General features: G+C 36.6%; 1 protein-coding gene across 3 annotated transcripts in view; it reads left to right on the top strand.

Moving 5' to 3' along the window:
- The window catches only part of DEPDC1B (DEP domain containing 1B), an 88,529-nt gene extending 73,495 nt beyond the window's left edge, over nt 1-15,034 (top strand). Inside the window, exons 8-11 of one of the 3 annotated variants that reach the window (XM_008062076.2) lie at nt 6,304-6,470; nt 8,993-9,169; nt 12,693-12,878; nt 14,039-15,034. In XM_008062076.2, the coding sequence (XP_008060267.1) occupies nt 6,304-6,470; nt 8,993-9,169; nt 12,693-12,878; nt 14,039-14,200 (692 nt within the window). In that variant the 3' untranslated portion in view covers nt 14,201-15,034. The remainder of the gene's footprint in view (nt 1-6,303; nt 6,471-8,992; nt 9,170-12,692; nt 12,879-14,038) is intronic. The other 2 variants (XM_008062077.2, XM_008062078.1) reach the window with 2 other exon arrangements.
- The last annotated feature ends 4,167 nt before the right edge of the window (nt 15,035-19,201 follow it).

The following is a 19,201-nucleotide window of genomic DNA, read 5'->3' as shown; positions in this document are numbered from 1 at the left end:
CATGATGTAAACAGATATCCTGTCATCCAGGTGTTGTTCGATTTATAGAACACAGGCAGAGTAGATACAGTGTAATTCCTAAGAGTCCTAGAATTTTTGGAATAGTCAATGAGCATTGTCCTTAGCTTAATGTCATCTGCTGCATTAATCCCTAGCAAGAGAGTCAGCCTGCCCTTTGAAGCTTTGTAGCCAGGCATTAGCTTTTCCTCTCTAGCTATGAAAGTTCTAGATGACATGTTCTTCTAATAGAAGACTGTTTTGTCTACATTGAAACTCTCTTCACAGCAACCTGGATGGACTTAGAATCTATAATACCAAGTGATCTTTCACAGAAACAAAGAACTGAGTATCACATGTTCTCACTCATAAGCTGACCTTGAACAATTATCATAATACTATAAGAAAATGTTTGGCAGTAGCAGGAAACTACCGGGAGAGGGACGGGGATGCAAGGTTGGCAGTAGTGGGAATCTGCCCGGGGAAGGGGGGCATCAACAAGCGTACCGGCATAATGAACATGTATATACCTAACCTTGAATTGTACCCCACATCTTTACAATAAATAAAATAAAATAGATAAAATTCTGAAAAAAAGAAGAAAATCTCTTGTTTGCTGTAACTTCCTTCACCAATGATCTTAGCTAGATCTTCTAGATAACTTGCTGCAGCTTCTCCACCAGCACTTGCTGCTTCACCTTGCACTTTTCTGTTATGAGATGTCTTTCTGTAAATTTTATGAACTAGCATCTAACTCTTTTCTCTCTCTCTCTCTCTCTCTCTCTCTCTCTCTCTCTCTCTCTCTCAGCCTTTACAGTATTGAAGAAAGTGCATTGCTCTAGATTACAGTCTGGCTTAAGGGGATGTTGTCGTTGGTTTGACCATCTATTCAGACTACTCAGACTTTCTTCATATCGGCAATAAGGTTGTTTCACTTTCTTACCATTTGCATGTTCATTGGAGTTGCACTTTTAGTTTCTTTTGAAAACTTTTCCTTTGTGTTCACAACTTGGCTGTTTGGCACAAGAGGCCTTCTTACAGCTTCTCTCAGCTTTGAATGTGCCTTCCTTACTAGAGCTCAATTATTTCCTTTAATTTAAAGTGAGAGCTGAGCAGCTCTCAAAATCTCAAAAATCAAGACAAATTTGAGTTATTACAGAACTTCCTAACACCAGGGAGCTAGACATCTTTTTGCATATAAATGTAATGCAGGCATGAAAATCTTCTATGATAGAAGCCAGTGTAGAATTATGAATTGGTAATTCAGGTGGTGTTGTGTCTCAGGGAATAGTAAGTCCAAGGAGAGGGAGATGGAGAATGGCAGGTTAGTGGAGCAGTCAGTATATGCACCTTTGTAGATTATGTTTGTTATTTTATGTGGGCACGGGTTGTGGCACCCTGAAACAATTACAGTGGTAACATCAAAAATTACTGAGCACAGATCACCTTGACAGATGTAGTAACAATGATAAATCTGAAGTAGAATTACCCAACATGATACAGAGACATGAAGTGAGCACATGCTGTTGTAAAGAATGGTCCTGATAGACTTTATCAATGCAGGGTAGCCATGAACCTTCAATATGAAAAAAACGAAAAAAGTATCTGCAATAAAACAAGGTTATGCCTGTATATTAATATGCAATTCCAGCAAAGACTTCTGTAATCTTTAAGTTAGCAAGAGGCCAACTATCAAATGGCTGTAAACTACAATTATAGTTCTCTCAGTGATGTTGACAAAGGTATCTACTTACTTTATCTGAAAAATCAAGAAAAGTTTGAGTTGTTATAGGACCTCCTAACACATCTTTTTGCACATAATAATAATAATAATAATACAGGCATGAAAATCTTCCAATGATTGACAGAATGGTAATTATGACAGAGGCTTTCTGAATTATGCATGGTGACTTTTACAAAAGTATTATATATGGATGATGTTTGCATATGTTTGTACTTTCTTCCATACTATGTAATGTGGTTATGCAACTGTTTAGGAAACTGGAGGACAGACTTAAATGATTTACTTCTTAATAATATACCTATGTTGGGACATTGTGAAATTTTACCTGCTATCATGACAAGACCCAGAGCCAAATTTGCTGTTGTATATCAGTGCACAATATATTTCTTAATTAGAGTTTTCAAAAAAATCTAGTCAAACTTGCATCTTATGTCGTATTTTTTCCCCTGTATTAGTTTTAGTGCTGTAATATAGCAGTATCTATGATTTGATGCTTTTGAACCTTTTGGTTCACTTGACCACCCTATACATCCCATGAGCCCCCAGTGTAATACATTAATTTGGTTTTATGTTTAACATTTTGCTGATTCATGGAGGTTAAATGACTTTTGAATATTCTGGCTGCAACCCACAGGGAGTTGGATCATTCTCATTCCTTCATTTATGCATTCATTCATTCATTCATTTGTACATTCACACAAAATATTTTCTGGTACCTATGAAGTGCCAGGTATTCTTCTAGCTACTGGAGGGATATCATCAATAAACAAAACTGAAGAAAATCCCTATCCTTGTGGAGCTTGCCTTCCAGTGAGGCAGGGAAATAATGGTAAATAACAGATTAAGTAAATTCTGTTGCATATTAGGAGGTGATAATGTATACTTGGAAAAGAGTTGAGTGGGTAAGGGGAATTGGGAGTACCAACTTTTATACCTTATGGGAGGAAGAAACAAATTAATCTTTCAGTTTTATCTCATAAATTATATCAAAATGATAGGCTTTGTTCTAAACCTTTTTAGGCAGAAAACTTAGACCATATAGTGTTCTGCTCTTTCTCACTACTCCAAGAAGTAATGCTATAGAGGGTGGCTAAATTGCAGATCAACTTACAGAGTCCTATGTCATTCATTATATAGCTTAATTATGGTTCAAATCTTATAGTGTTATAGGCCTAACCAGTCCTTACAGGGAGTTTTCTCCCTAGTCTGTTCAACTGTAGTCTATGCTCCAGCTATGGGTGACAGAAGCCTCATCATTTTCTGCTCTTCTTTTAGCTTTGGGGATAAACAGCTGTGCTTCCCTCCACATTATCCAATATTGTGCCACAGGGACTTCCTTCCATTGAAGATACTGACAGTGGCTCCTCCACTTTGAAAAACAGGACTTGGTCTTGTAAGGAACGATTGAGGATTTAAAGGAAGAAGGGATTGGTAGCAAGGGCTTCTATTCTCACGGGAAGTGGGAAGGTTGACAGTTGGAAGGAATTGCAGGAGTCCCGACTGTGGTCAGTGACAGAAGGGAGGAAAGGAGAGTTCCTGGTCTCACAGAAGGGTCATTGAGTCACCGGGATGTTTGTAAGTCCAGAGAAGTCTTTTGTCACCCAGTATATAGCTTTGTGTAAATAAACTCCTGAGATGGATTTACCTGTCTATGCCTTCTCACTTGATTTTCGTAAAGCCTGAAATCATGGTCTACTCCAAGTTTGGCTTTATCCATGCAAGCAACTGGAAGTTTGGAATTTCATAATAACAATTTTTTCAAAGCTATGACATGTATAATTTTTATATATTTGTGTAAGTAATAGTATCCTAACAAAAAATTTGAAAATTCTAATAATTTTACAATGCTGATGTGCTCAATTTTTTAATGTTTCTTTTTTAATACGTTATTTTAGTAAAGTTTTATAATCAGCATACTTATAATTTATTATTTCTTAAATATTGTACTATAAATGTTGTGGCATAACTTCAAAAGGATTACGATTCTATTGACAAATAGGTATTTGAATATTTATCTTTATGCCTTGTATTAAGAGATACAGCTTGTCAAAAGAAATGCATTAAGCTTTCAATTAGCTTGTAGTCTTATTCATAAAGCAATATACAGGGGGTGCTAAAAAAATGTATACACATTTTAAATATGACGTTCGCTCAAAAGATGATGTCAATCAAATGAATACTAGTATCACCATGTGACAGGCAGGACAGTCAAAGAAAATGAAGCATGGTTGAGCAAGTGTCAAACTACATATTGCTACTGTAATTTAATTCAACTTTGAAAAGTAATGCATAGATAACGTCTCTTAAAATGTGTATGCTTTTTTGGCACCACCTATATATACAATATACTCATGTATATATTTATAGCGCTCGCTCTCTCTCTCTCTCTCTCTCTCTCTCTCTATATATATATATATATATATACACACGAAACATAGTAGGGATAAGATGAAAGTTAACTCTCCGAAGGTATTTATAATTCAGGAAAAGAAAGGATTGTGGGTTAATGTTTTAAAAGGCTTTATGGAAGAAGTAGAAGGCTTTGTGGAGAAATAGAATTAGAATGTAAGTAGTTATTGCCAGTGTTGCTGCTGCTCCAGCCCCAACTAGATCATGCCTGTGTCTTCCTTTTTCCCTGCTACCCTCCTGCAGTCTTTTTGCTATTCAGCTGCCAGAGGAGAAAGCAGTTCAGTAGTGACTCCCCTGCTCAGAACCCTCCAGTGCTTCTCAGGTATCTATAAGAAAACTCCTTAATGATAACCTACAAAGTTTGCATGATCCGGCCCTCGGCTCCCTGTCTGACCTCATTTCGGATTGCCTTTTCCGTCTACTCTCCTCTCTACACTTGCTCCTCAAACACACCCAGCATATTCTCATGTCAATCTTTTTCATTGCTGTTTTCTCCCCCTTGAAAGTTTGTCTCTTTGATATTTCCCTGACTGCTCTCATTTCCTTCATATCTCTGCTCATGTCACCTCCTTAGAGAGAGGTCTTTCCTAAAATGCTAGGAGTGTTTTTTTGGAGCACAGCCCCTCACTCCCCAGCTCCTTTCCTGCTTTATTTTCCTCTATAACATCTTCCCACTGGGTAGCATATTTCTATACCTTGGCTTAGTAACTGCTGGAAAGCAAGCTCTGTGGGATCAGGTGGGGATTTTGTTTTATTCCCCACTGCATATCCCCTTTAACGCAGTTCCTGGAATACAGGTAGGGCTTCATTAGTATTTGTTGGGTAAATGAAAGAATGAATTAAAATACAGTCATAAACCATTTCTTCTTTCCATGATTTGATTGTGTAGAATTGAAAACAGGTCTGCATAGATAATAATGATGATAATCAGCAGCAGAGTTCCTGAGTACATCTAGGGTCGGCACTTGGCACATAAAAGCTCTCTCCTCCTGCCCTTCCCTCCCATGCACATCCAAGCCTTTGGGATCAGACCCAAGCTCCTTAGTCTGGCATTCAGGGTCTTCTAAGTCCTCATCTCTGCCATACTTTCTAGCTTCACATCTACTGAGTCCTCATCCGAGTAACCTGTGCTGCAGTCATTGAGTGACTAATAGTTAACCTCCTATGCCCCTTGCAGATGTCTCTTCTATTGCTTCTCATTTTGTCACTTATTTGTTCATGGGTCTCCTCCTCCTCCTCACAGTATATAGCTCTTTAGAGGAAGGGGCCTGGCATATCTTTGTATTTCTAGGGTTGAGCACGGTTCCTGGTATATTGTAGATGGTCAGCAAATATTTATCCCACGTGAAAGGTGGTTTTTGCTTTCAAGTCAAAGACTAGTGGAAACTTAAAAAGGCTGGATTTTAAACAAATAAATAGGTAGGAGCAGTTTCTCCACATTAGAGGGCTTGGATATGAGTGTGTCCAGGGACAAATATTGTCAGAAGGAGAATAATATTACAATACTTTAATTTTTAGCAAAATCATACCTGAGGTGCAGAAGGATGGTGGATAATACAATTTAACTTAACTACAAGAGAGAGCCTAAGCGGCAGGAGGGGTTATTTGACAGATGTTATTTAGAAAGAAGTAGAGCCAGTTGGCAGTGGACTGATTATGTGAACATCGTTCCTTTATTTAGTCTGTGAGAGTTGTACAAGATGATGACCCTGCTGATCATGAGGAATGGCACATTCATATTTTTCCTGTTGCTATCTTGAACCTGCTAATAGCATGAGTGTTGAGGGTGAGGTTAGTGTTAGCCTGACTTCTCCTGGTTCGGGGGTAGTATATAACTATGAAAACATAGTTATGCCTGTATCGTGTATAGGAGGAAAAAATTGACTATTTGGGTCTATATATTTGTCATCCCTGGTTGATGGTTTGTATTTTCTGTGATGATTTGTAAGCTACCTGAATCTATGTTAAATTGGCCCAGTGTAGTTAAATATGTGAAAATACTTTATGTAATTTTAATAGTGTATATTTCACAAAAACGTGAACATACATAGTCAAGCAGTCAAAGGCTTTCCCCCCCTCTTTATTGTTACATACAGTGTACAAACACATGAGGGTATAGGCTTTAAAAGAGAAAACATTTTATTCTTTATCAGGTTTGTTGCAGAAAGAAAAAATGGCAATTGAAGCGTTTCAGATTTGCTGCCTCCTCCTGCCTCCTGAAAATAGGAGAAAGTTACAACTGTTGATGAGAACGATGGCAAGGATCTGCTTAAGCAAAGAGATGCCACCACTGTGTGATGGCTTCGGCACCCGGACACTGGTAGGTTGCCTTTTAACATCTGATGTGATTTGAGTTTTGGAAAGAACTTCAGCTGAGTAAAGTTTACTAGTTTGGGTGATCAGAGGGACACACAAGGCAGGCTTGCTTAAAAAGCCATGGTGGTAACCACCAAGACTTGAATTGTACTTCGGTCTAAGGGCCTCAAAGAACATTAGGGGGAGACTGGGGCAGGAAGATCGCTTAAGCCTCGGAGTCTGAGGCTGCAGTGATTGTGTCAGTGCACTGCAGCCTGGGTGACAGAGTGAGACCCTGACTCAAAAAACAACAACAAAAGAACCTAATGAAAGTGAAGACTGAGAAGGGAGCAGGCTCTAAGTGTAGAGATATCTGCTGCATCCTATTTTACCACTTTTATTTTTATGTTTTTGAGTTGGGGTCTCATTTTGTTGTCCAGGATACAGTGTAGTTTCATGATCATGGCTTATTGCAGCCTCAACCTCCTGGACTCGAGAGATTTCCTGTCCCAGCCTCTTGAGTAGCTGGACTACAGATGCATGCACCACACCTAGCTAATTAAAAACATTTTTTTGTAGAGACGAGGTGTGGCTATATTGCCGAGGTTGGTCTTGAACTCCTGGACTCAAGCAGTCCTCCCACCCCAGCCTCCCAAATGCTGGGATTACAGGCATGAGCCACCACACCCGACCTCTTTTGCCACTTAAAAAAATTATCTTAAATTTTAAATAATAATTGTGTATATTTATGGGGTACAATTGATGTTTTGTAGAAAGCGTCAATCAAGCTAAATAACATATCCATCACTGTGTCAACATCAGGTTTTTTGTGATTGGAACATTAAAAGTCTATTCTTTTGGCAATTTTGAAATATATAATACATTATTATAACTGTGGTCACCACACTGTGCAATAGGTTACTAAAAACTTATTCCTCCTGTCTAACTGGAACTTTGTACTGCTTGACCAACGTCTCCCATGTCCATCCTCCTGCACTCCCAGCCTTTGGTAACTGCCATCTATGCTCAGCATGTGTTTTTAAAGACGATTTATATTTAGAGTTTACTTACTAGCAAAATATCTTACATTTCCTCAAAAAACATCTTGGAGCAAAATTGTTGCCTTAGTGGAGTGTATGCTTTCATATCCTGATAAACCACTGCGTACTCCCTGGTAATCCACTGGCCCAATTTTAGAAGTAACAGATTAAAAACAGAGGTGCACTCAGAGTGATTTTTGGCTTCTTTTTTGGGTGAATGGATGGGTAAAGGAGCTAACGGACCTCTTTGAAAAGCTGAAGAAAATTTTGTACCTATTCCTCATATAGAATGTATGTGTAAAATTTGCATGCAGTTTTAAGGTGATAACAGATTCCCTGGGGTCCATGATCTAGCAAAAACATCTCTGCCTGTATCTCTCTACACACAAACGTGAGTGAAGATAATTTGCAGTGTGTTAGTGAAGTCCTACTCAACAATTACAGGATGTTATGTATGCCCAAAGGTTTTGAAGAAAGAGTGTCAGCAATAAAATTAGTAGGAAAAGGAAAAGAAAAAAAAAGTCAGTCCAAAGGATAGTATTAAGAATGGAGTAGACCGGGCTCAGTGGCTCAGCCTGTAATCCCAGCACTTTGGGAGGCCGAGGTGAGTGGATTGCCTGAGCCCACAGGTTCGAGACCAGCCTGGGCAACTTGGTGAGACCTCGTCTCTACAAAAAAAAAATTAACTGGGTATGGTAGCTCGCCTGTAGTTCTGAATACTTAGAAGGCTGAGGTGGACAGATCGCCACAGCCCAGCAGGACGATGCTGGCGTGGCTGTGAGTGTACCACTGCACTCCAGCCTGGGTGACGGAGTAAAACTCCAGCTCAAACCAACAAACAAAAAGGAATGGAGCAGTTCATATGAATTCTGTGAAATGTACATTACAGTATATTATAAATGCTATATTTTGTTTTGTATTTCTGCTTGCTGTAAAGAAAGTTTCATCATTTAATTCATTTATTGTAAAGTCCCATGGCTTTGCTCAAAGATGATTGTCAAATGTACACCTGAAATCTTAGAGAAAATAAGTTAACTAGAAAAAGATGTAATGGTTGAGAAATACAGATTGTGCTAGTAAGTTTAAAAAATATCAATAATGAAATTAGAATAGTATTTGACTAAATGACTATAAAATACTTGGATCTTAAAAATGCTACATGATTGAAATCATGGTGATAATAGTTTTCAAAATTTGTTTAAATATATGTGTGTATGTATATATATGTTTTTATTTATTTAAAATTATATGTAAAAGGGAATACCTTTAAAAAATTTCTTAGACAAGCATCTCTCTGCAAAGTCACTTAAAGGGAAGATGCACATTGTGCTTGTTCTGGTTGATGAGATGATCGGCTCATTCAAGATGGCCAGGTACCGTAGGATGTGCACTCTGTGTCTTGGACCATTTCTCACTGACTATTCACATTGGCCTTTTGCAAATTAGATTGCACTCAGTTCAGAAAAAAACTTCATTTGTGTCTATTTGCCATCCTCCTCTTTTTTAGATGGTTCAGACATTTTCCCGCTGCATCTTGTGTTCCAAGGATGAAGTAGACTTGGATGAGTTACTAGCTGCCAGGTTGGTAACATTTCTGATGGACAATTACCAGGAAATTCTGAAAGTCCCTCTGGCCTTGCAGACCTCTATAGAGGAACGTGTGGCTCATCTACGAAGAGTCCAGGTAAAGGAGGGAATATTGCCAGTCCCATAAAATTGGCAGCATATAAGCTTGCTAGGCTTCTGGGGACATTTTGTTATGAGAATTAATCTTCTAGTAGGCGCTACACATATTTGCAATTATCATCGAAAAGCTTATGGAATACATACTTGGCTTTGTTACGTCAATCCATGTGAATATTTTTTATTGCAAATTTCTTGAATAAGTTTGTTCAGAATCTACATATACTTATTAATGGAAATGATTTCTGTGTGATAAATATCTGATTCATAATAACCCTGTGACTTAGTTACTATTAATATTTCCCTTTTCACATGAGAAAGCTAAGACAGAGAGAACTTAAGGAATTTGTTCATGGTCACAGAGCTAGAATTTTAAGTGATATAATCAGCCTTCAGAATCAGTGCTCTACCCTATTATGCCATACTGCCCGTCTAAAAACCTGAGATGGGAGAAAAACACCAGTATTAGAGCTATGACTCCCTGGGCAAATTCCCAGCTCTACCCTTTCCTAGTTGTGTGACTCTGGGTAAGTCCCTTAACCTCTGGAGATATTACTTTTCTCAAGTGTTTAAATGAATCATTCTTAAACTTTATAAAGCTGTGAAGATTTCAATATGACATCGTACAACTCCTACTGTGAATTTCTGATATATGGCAAGCACTCTTTGAAAGGCAGCTGATGCTGTGGTTATATCAAACTGGTGCAAAAGAAATGTAATCCATTACTATCATGCGGGCCCCAGAAGGTTTGGTTGTCAGCCTGTAGGAACAGGTAAAGGCAGGCAGAAGGTCTGCTTGACTCCTTCTGACTGATTGGACCTCTTTTCACTTGGGCTCTTTTTGAGCTCCACAATTAAAGACCAAAGTATTATGAAAAGTATTAAATGTTCAGCAGTTTCCAGTATATAATTTAAAAAGTAAAATGACACTTTTTCCAATTATTTTTGATAATTGTCATCTTAATACATTAAAGAAATCTGGGATGTATACAAAATACAGACTAAAAAATATCAGAGTTACACCAAAATGTTCCTAGTCAGTATTATAGTCCCTCAGGTATTTGTGTGTATGTGTGTCTGCTGTATGTTCATGTACTTTCCTTCTCTCCCTCTCTCTCTCCTTTCCTCCACTCCCTCCGTCTGCTCCTTCCCTCTTTCCCTTCCTGCAACTCATTTTTTCTTAACAATATAAGGAAAATTTTCCACGTTATTAAATATTCTTGGTTGACATTAGAGTGGCCAAGGGCCCAGACTCTAGAGTTTTATAAATTGGTGTTTGAATTTATGTCTTTTGTTAACTGTATGACTTTAGGCAAGTTATATAGCATCCCTCTGCCTCAGCATCTGTTTCAACCTTCCTCTTTCCTTTTCTGTAAAATGGGAATCATAATCGTCAATGCTTACCTCAAAGGGTTGTTTTAGAAACTGAGTGGCTCAATACATGTGAAGTGCTTATAATAATGTTTATCACATTGTAAACCTTCAATTAGTGGTTGCCATTGTTGTTATTACCATCATTATTGTTATTATTCTACAGTGTTATTATTGGCAACATAGTATTTCATAATATGGATATACCATAATTTATTTAAATGATACTTTTGGGTTGATATTTAGATTGTTTCCATGTTTTTCTCCCTGTTTTGCAAGCAGTATAAAAGTAAATATTATTATAGCTAGATACTTTTGGCTGATCAATGATTATTTTCTAAGAATAAATGCCTAGTCGCAGCATTGCCTGAACATATTTTAAATATTGACAACTCATTGCCTGAACATATTTTAAATATTGACAACATTTTTCTTTAGAATAATTATTTTAATTGGCATTCCTGTCAGTGGTATCGGAAATTGTGTGTTCTTTGCATGCTTTGATAATATCCTACTTTGGATATATTCATTAATACTCATACATATCGTTGCCATTTTCGTGGGTGAAAAGCGTAATCTTACTGCTGTTTAGTCTTTTTTCCCCTAATATTTTTTTGAGCCAAACTTTAAAAAAGTAAAAATGAGAAAAAAAAAAAAGGCTTCACTGAATTTCTCCAAGGAATTGTTACAGCAATAACTGTGTTGCCCTGCATAACTTGCTAGGTTTGTGTATTCACATATACAGCACAGGCACATGCTGTAGCAACTTAGCCCCGTGAGCCCTTTGCTGTCACTTGAAAATCAGAAGGCTGAGCTATGTTGATTAATTTAACTGCAGATGAACATGGTTCTGTAAAGAGACACTACAATGTGCACTGAATAAAATCAGTAATTACTCAATTGTCCAATCACTTTTTCTCTCGAAAGTACACAGTAGAATTGCCAAGCAATTGTTCAGCACTCAAAGCCTAAAGATATCTGTTCTCTTGGTTAGGCCCGTAAGCCCCCATGCCATGTCACATTCAGGGCAGTGCTTCTCTGAAAATGCAGTATTGCTTGGATTATTCCAGTGACTTGTTTGGGGGCAGTTTCAGGTCTGACCCTGGGATAAATTGTGAGGTAGGCAATATTTTTAGCACAAGCCGTCCATGCACCTTGTTTTCAACCCTCTTCTTGTTCCCCTCGAGCCTGGGCTTTTCTCAGTCCTCGGCTTCTGGCTGTCGTACTCTATCTGGGCCTTATCCTTTATTCTGGCCTTGTCTTTTTTTGCCTTTCTTACTTCAAATAAAGAAGGAAGTGTCCTGTATAGGCCCTTTTCCCTTATGGTTCTGGTCTGCCTCTCTGAGGTTGTCTTTAATAGATTTGATAAAAGGCATGGCGTGTTCTTAATGTAATAACCCCTTTTGGCAATGTACTCATTTTTAGCCATGACCCAGAGAAAAAAAAATCTTAAACTAAGAAAGTGAATGTAATTCTGGAATTTTTATCCTCTGCTGAAAAACAATAGGCTACTGTATTTTTGAAAAGACTCCAGGCTTTGAAGTTAAATATTTTTAATATATGTTCATTTATTCACAGGTCTTGGTTCTCCTTTTTTTTTTTTTTTCATTTCTCCCTTCTCCCTTCTGCCTTGTGCAGTGTCTGCACATTTGTTGTTGTCACTCGATTCTCACTAGTAAGACATTTGGAGGTGGCCATAGTGCCTCTCTCTACGTAACAGCTCAGCTAAATGCATGCCTCTCTCTGTCCCTAAGGGAGGGAGAATCAGACTCTCTAGATGTGGGAACAAGCCCAGATAGTTCACAGTGTATGTTCAACATTATAACTGGTTTAAATCATGTCAGTCAGCACCTATATTTTCTGTTTAAATTTCGGATCTTATTAAAATAAAGTGCAAACTTATTTGTTTATTAAAATGAATCTTGAATTTAAAAAGGAAAAAAATCTCATTTAAAACTGTGCCTTTAAATGCTATTATTTTGAAGTAAGGAAGACACTTCTACTTTTTGATATAGAGTTCCCCTAGTCAAATTTTGAGGAATTATGTGACATTCCTACAGCATGAGGAGATATGCCATATTTGATCTGAACTAATTTTTGTAATTTATTTGAAAATGCACCATTTTCTTTCACTACCCATTCTTTTGTTTCAGATAAAATACCCAGGAGCTGATATGGATATCACTTTATCTGCTCCATCATTTTGCCGTCAAATTAGTCCAGAGGAATTTGAATATCAAAGAGCATATGGCTCTCAGGAACCTCTGGCAGCCTTGTTGGAGGAAGTCATAACAGACGTCAAACTCTCCAACAAAGAGAAGAAGAAAAAATTGAAGCAGGTAAAAAGATATTCGTTATAAGTCATTTTTGTTCCCCTTTCTACTCTTATGTTTCTTCTCTATTTTAATGTTTCATGTAAATCACATCTTGAGATATGACAGTTTCTAAGCATATTATCCTAAACATATTATTCAGTTCACATATTCCAAAGGTCTCTTGATTTACACAGTCATGGTCAGTTTCCTAGCTCTTTATTCTCCAATGCAGATCCTTTACTGTTATTGAACTCTTCATTTATAGAGCTATTCTCTAATATCTGTCCTTTGTTTTTGTATGTGGCATGATGTGAATTAGCAGAGCAATTACTTTAATTCAGAGAAGCTATCAGTGAGGACAAATTAAAAAAATTTTTTTGAAAGGCAGACCAAAGAAATTCACACGTATAAAATGACTAGAGTTTAAAAGCTATTGGTTTTAGATAGCTACTGTCAAATTAGTTTCTGGCCTCAGGTATTTCTAATAGTTTTTAGTTTTTTATGTTAGGCAGCATAGCTTATGGTTTCAGAGAATAGTTTTAAACTCAAAATAGGTTTACTTTGACCATTCTTAAAGATCGATCCATGAACAGGTATATGGTTTTGTTTTTAAAGACTGAACTCTGCATAGCTGGATTCCAGGTTACATTCTATGTGTAGGATTACATACAGAGCACCAGAATTCTGTCTTCCTAACCATATTCTTCTCTGAGTAATTTTGGAGGAGAGTTCAGTGGTGAGGATCAAAGGAAATACATATTGCCCATCCTTAAACCTTTCCAAAAGTAATATACACAAGAATGTTCTCTCTTCCATTAGGGCAGAAGCTGGTGGGGCTGAGTTGGAGAAACAGGGAAATGGTGAAATATAATTGGGCCAAAATTTTTCTTTAACTGTATAGAACAGAAGTTATTTTCAAGTCATAGTTACTTGTGAATATTTTAAAAGTGAGATCTATTTATAGTTGGCAAGTGGGGGAAATTGTAAGAAATATGACTAAAAGGAGACTTTATTTGAAGCTTAGATCAAAGGAAAGACAAATTAGCGCTATAGAAATTGGAATCAGATGACTTAAAAATAAAACAAAAACAGGAAAGTACAGGATCACAAATTCTTAAAGTTCGGCTTTCTAATTTTATTGGCTCTTATATGTCTTTTTTACTCTTCTTGGACCTTTTTTTTAGTTTCAGAAATCCTATCCTGAAGTCTACCAGGAACGATTTCCTACGCCAGAAAGTGAAGCACTTCTGTTTCCTGAAAAACCCAAACCAAAACCACAGCTGCTAATGTGGGCACTAAAAAAGCCTTTCCAACCATTTCAAAGAACTAGAAGTTTTCGGATGTAATAACACTTTTACAGCAACAGGGATTAGAGATCTCTGTTGTTTCGAGTGAATGGTGGTTAGGAGGAGGGCTATGATGATGGAAGAAAGAAAAGTATAAAATATAGACTACTGAAATATCGATAAAGATTATCTGACTTTTAAAAAATGTTGAGCCATTATCAGTATTTTCATAAAACTCAATGCTATTTTTAAAGTATACAAATCATTAAAAATTATGGGTCAAATATACAGTGGTAATGTTAACATATTTGTAATTGTTACAAAATGTAAGGGTAAAGTATTATTATCTTTTTATTACTTTTCATGGTGTTTATAAAATAGTTGTGTATACAACCTACTTATTGTTATTATACCCAAATCTTGATATTGGTATATATTCTTGAATAAGAAAGACACTGGGTACTATTACTGTGATGCTATTGACTTAATAGCCAATTGTTATTTCTCCTGTGTAAATTCTATTTTTCATTGTTGAATAAAATTTTTAATGTTGTATCATGATTGCTATGTCTTTTATTGCAGATTTATTGGATACTATGACAGATTTTACTAAAGCTGGTGTTTTTATAAGATATATTAGTTGGCATTTACCTATACATGGAGTAGATTTTCATCTGCTGGCAGTGGTGTAATTTCAGTCTTAGCTAAAAATAGAAGATCGAACTAGATGAACTTTTTTGGTCCCCTTAGACATGTGATTCTAAGTCACATCTTTGTTGTGTTAAAAGACACAAGTGAGTTAAATGAAATGAGACTACTTCATTTATAAATATATTTTCATCCTTTTGTATGTAACTAAAATGTGTAAATAAATACTGTTTTTTAAAAATATCATTCCTAGTGTTTCTTTTTACCTCACCATTTATTTAAAATAAATGAGAAAAAATTTAAGTTTCTGTGTAAAGGTTTGCAAATATTTTGTTATATTTGTTCCTAAGTATTTGATACTTAAAAAATGTTAGTATCAAAACAGTTTAGAGAAACTAGTACCCATCCCCTAGCTTCATCAGTTATTATTCAGTTGATCAATGCTACTTTTTGATTCTATTGTAAATTATATCATTTTAAAATTACCTTTTACTGTTTGTATATGGTATCAAAGTGTCATTTGTTTACTGAGTTTTGTATCCAAATAGACTTGCTAGACTTCTTATTAATTCTAAACATTTAATGTGATTCTTTTGCATTTTCTGCCCTCACTACATATCAGAAGAAAAATGACAGTTTTTGTTTTTCCTTTCTGTGGTAGATAGCATCTAAAATGTCCCCAGTGATCCTTGCCTCCTGGTATTTAATGCTCTGTGTAATCCTTTCTCCTTAAGCCACAATGACACACTTCTGGCAAATAAAATGCATCTGAAGTGATGGGATATCACTTTTGTGATTAGGTTCCCAAAGACTCTGGCTTCCATCTTGCTTGTCTTCTGTACGCTCTCTGTGGCTTTGTCCCAGGAAGACCCACTGTCATGTTGTGAGCTACCCTCCGGCCAGCAGCCGTCAAAGACACGTGGCCTGCCAACCACTTTATAAGCGGTCTTGAAAGTGGATCCCCCTTTGGGTGGACCTTGAGGTGACTCTGGCCCTAGCTGACACCTTGACTCACTTTGGAGAAACTGAGCTAGGTTGTGCCTGGATTCCTGATCCACAGAAACGGTGATATAATAAATGTTTGTTGCTTTAAGCCACTTAATTCAGGGGTAACTTATTATAAAGCAATACATACGATGCGCTTTCCAATCCTTAAACCATTTATTTCTCTCTCTCCTCCTCCCTACCTCCTCTCTCCCTTTCTCTCCCCCACTTCCCTTTCTTTCCTCTCATGGTACTGAATACCTTCGGTACAGTGGTTCCCCAGTTCCCCTTCGTGTGCCATTTCACTTTTCACGGTTTCAGCTAGCCATGACCAGCCACAGTCAGCAAGTATTAAATGCAAATTTATAGAAATAAACAATTCATGAGTTTTACATTGTGTGCTGTTCTGTATTCTTGCATTGTCCCACTTTGTCTGTGCTGGTTGTGAATTATCCCTTTGCTGAGTGGATCCACGTCTGGTAGACCAGGTGCATTGTCAATGAACAGTAATGATTTGAAAGGAGTCTTTTTTTTTTTTTAATAGCAGATCTCAACAGTGGGCTTAAAATATTCAGTAAACCATGGTATAACAGATGTGCTGTCATCCAGATTTTGTTGTTCCATTTATAGAGCATAGGCAGAGTAGAGTCATCATAATTCTTAAGGGCCCTAGGATTTTGGAATGGCAAGTGAGAGTTGGCTTCAACTTAAAGCTACCAGCTGCATTAGCCCCTAACAAGAGAGTTAGCCTATGCTTTGAAACTTTGAAGCCAGGCATTGACTTCCCCCCTCTAGCTATGAAAGTCCTAGATGGCACCTTCCAATATAAGGCAGTTTTGATTGCCTTGAAAATTTGTTAGTGTAGCTACTTTCATCAATGATCTTAGCTTGATCTTCTGGATAACTTGCTGCAGCATCTCCATCAGGACTTGCCACTTCATCTCACACTTTTCTGTTACGGAGACAGTGTCTATCTTTAAACCTCATGAGCCAACTTCTGCTAGCTTCACACCTTTCTTCTGCATCTTTCTCCCTCTCTCAACCTTTATAGGATTGAACAGAGTTAGGCTCATGCTCTGGATTAGTCTTTGGCTGAAAATGTGGCTGATTTGATTTTCTATTCAGACTACTCAAACTACCTCCATATCAGCAATAAGCTGTTTCACTTTCTTGTTATTCATGTGTTCACTGGAGTAGTACTTTTAATTTCCTTCAAAAACTTTTCCTTTGCATTCACAACTTGGCTAAATGTTTGGCTCAAGAGGCCTAGCTTTTGGCCTGTCTTGGCTTTTGCCATGCTTTTCTCACTAAGCTTAATCATTTCTAGCTTCTGATTTAAAGTAAAAGATGTGTGACTCTTTCACTTGAACACTTAGGACTATTGTAAGGTTATCCACTGACCTAATTTCAATATTGTTGTGTCTCAGGGAATAAGGAAGCTTGAGAAATGGGAGAGAGATGAAAGAATAACTGGTTGATGCAGCAGTAAGAATACATACATTGGTTAAGTTCACTGTCATCATATATGGCATAGTTCATGGCTCCCACAATCACAAAGGTAACATCAGGTTCACTGATCACAGATCACCATAACAGATGTAATAACAATGAGAAAGTTTCAAATATTGTAAGAATTCCCAAAATATGACACAGACATGAAGTGAGCAAATGCTGTTGGAAAGATGGTGCCAATAGATTTTCCCAGCGCGGGGTTGCCACAAACCTTCAATTTGTTTTAAAAAATGTAATATCTGTAAAGTACAATAAAACCGGATATGCCTGTATATATAGGGTTCAGTACTGTCCATGGTTTCAGGCATCTACTGAGGGTTCTGGAACATACCCCTGTGGGTAGGAAGATACTACTGTATAATACAGAATAGACGTGGAGATAGCTGCTATTGTCTTGTCCTTGATTTCAAAGGGAAAACTGTTATAGTTAAGGAATTTGTAGATACCTTTCTATAATGTTAAAGAGGTTCTTTTCCTATTATATTTCTGGAACATTTTTGTTTGCTTGTTTTAACCATCAGTTGATTTTTTTTTTCTGTGTCAATTGAATCTTGATCACATTTTTCCAATTTTATCTGGTCTGCATTTATATTTATTGCTGAATTATATATTTCTGATAAAACACATTTTGAATTTGAATATCTTTGCATTAGACTGACCTTTTTATCACTATGAAATGTCACTCCTTTCTTTAGTAACAAATCTGTAATCTTTCTGTATTCTTTTATTATAGATATATCTCTTACAAACAACACAGTTGGATTAATTTTTAAGGAGCCAGCTTCATAATCTTTATTTTTAACTGTAACATTTAGACAATTTACATTTAATATAATTTCTCTAATTTTGATTATAAGCATACTATATTTATTGATGCTTTCTAACTGATTGTCTCCACTTTCTTCCCTTTGTTTCAATTTTTAAAATAATTTCATCGTTTCATTATTAACTTGAAACTTATGCATTCTGCATCCAATCTTGTTGGTTTCCCTAGAAGTTGTATCTTATATGCTAATACTGAAGTTTAAAATTAGTTAATACTTTTACCCACTCTCAGACTATTCAGAGAACTCCCTCCCAATTAGATATTATTGTAACATATTTTGTTTTATTACTATTTAAGCCTCATAATTTATTGTTATAGTAGATAGTCCTTGTTTAGTAGACTTACACACATATTATACTACTTTTTTCCTTCCTCTTAAAGTGCATTCTTTAATTTGTCTTTATTAGGGCCTTGCTTTGGTTTTGTTTGCCTGAAAACTTTTTTATTTTGCCATCATTTTCCCTTTTTAGCAGCTTTATTGAGATAAAATCCATATCACCATACAATTCACCCATTTAAAATGTATAATTCAATGGTTTTTTGGTATATGAATTTTTTAAAACGTAAAATACATATGGTATAAAAGTTGTCATTTTAGCCATTTAATATAGAATTTAGTATAAAGAATGCCTTCATTCTTTAAAGATATTTTTACTATGAGTTATGGACTGAATGACTCCCCACAAAATTCATATGTTAAAATCTTAACCCCTAAAGTGATGGTATTAGGAGGTGAGGTTTTTGGAAGTAATTAGGCCTTTAGAGTAGACCCCTCACAAATGGGATTCGTGCTTTTATAAAAGAGACCCAGCAAGGTCTCTTGCCCTCATTTTACCATGTGAAGATAAAATAAGTGGGCAGTTTACAACCTGGAAGAGGACCTGCACCAGAACCCAGCCTTGATCTTGGACTTCTAGCCTCCAGGACTATAAGAAATAAATTTCCATTATTTAAAAGTCACACAGTCTATGGTTCTTTGTTATAGCAGCCCGAACTGACTAATACACTATGCATAGAATTCTAGTTGATAGTTATTTGATTTCAGTACAGTACATTGCAGTAATCTCTTTGTTAACTGGCTTCCATTGTTG

Source organism: Carlito syrichta, unplaced genomic scaffold (genome assembly GCF_000164805.1).
Source record: "Carlito syrichta isolate Samal-C Ts95f unplaced genomic scaffold, Tarsius_syrichta-2.0.1 Scaffold305653, whole genome shotgun sequence".
Classification (NCBI taxonomy): Eukaryota; Metazoa; Chordata; class Mammalia; order Primates; family Tarsiidae; genus Carlito; species Carlito syrichta.
The sequence above is the reverse complement of the archived record's forward strand: the minus strand, read 5'-3'. Positions and strand labels throughout refer to the sequence as shown.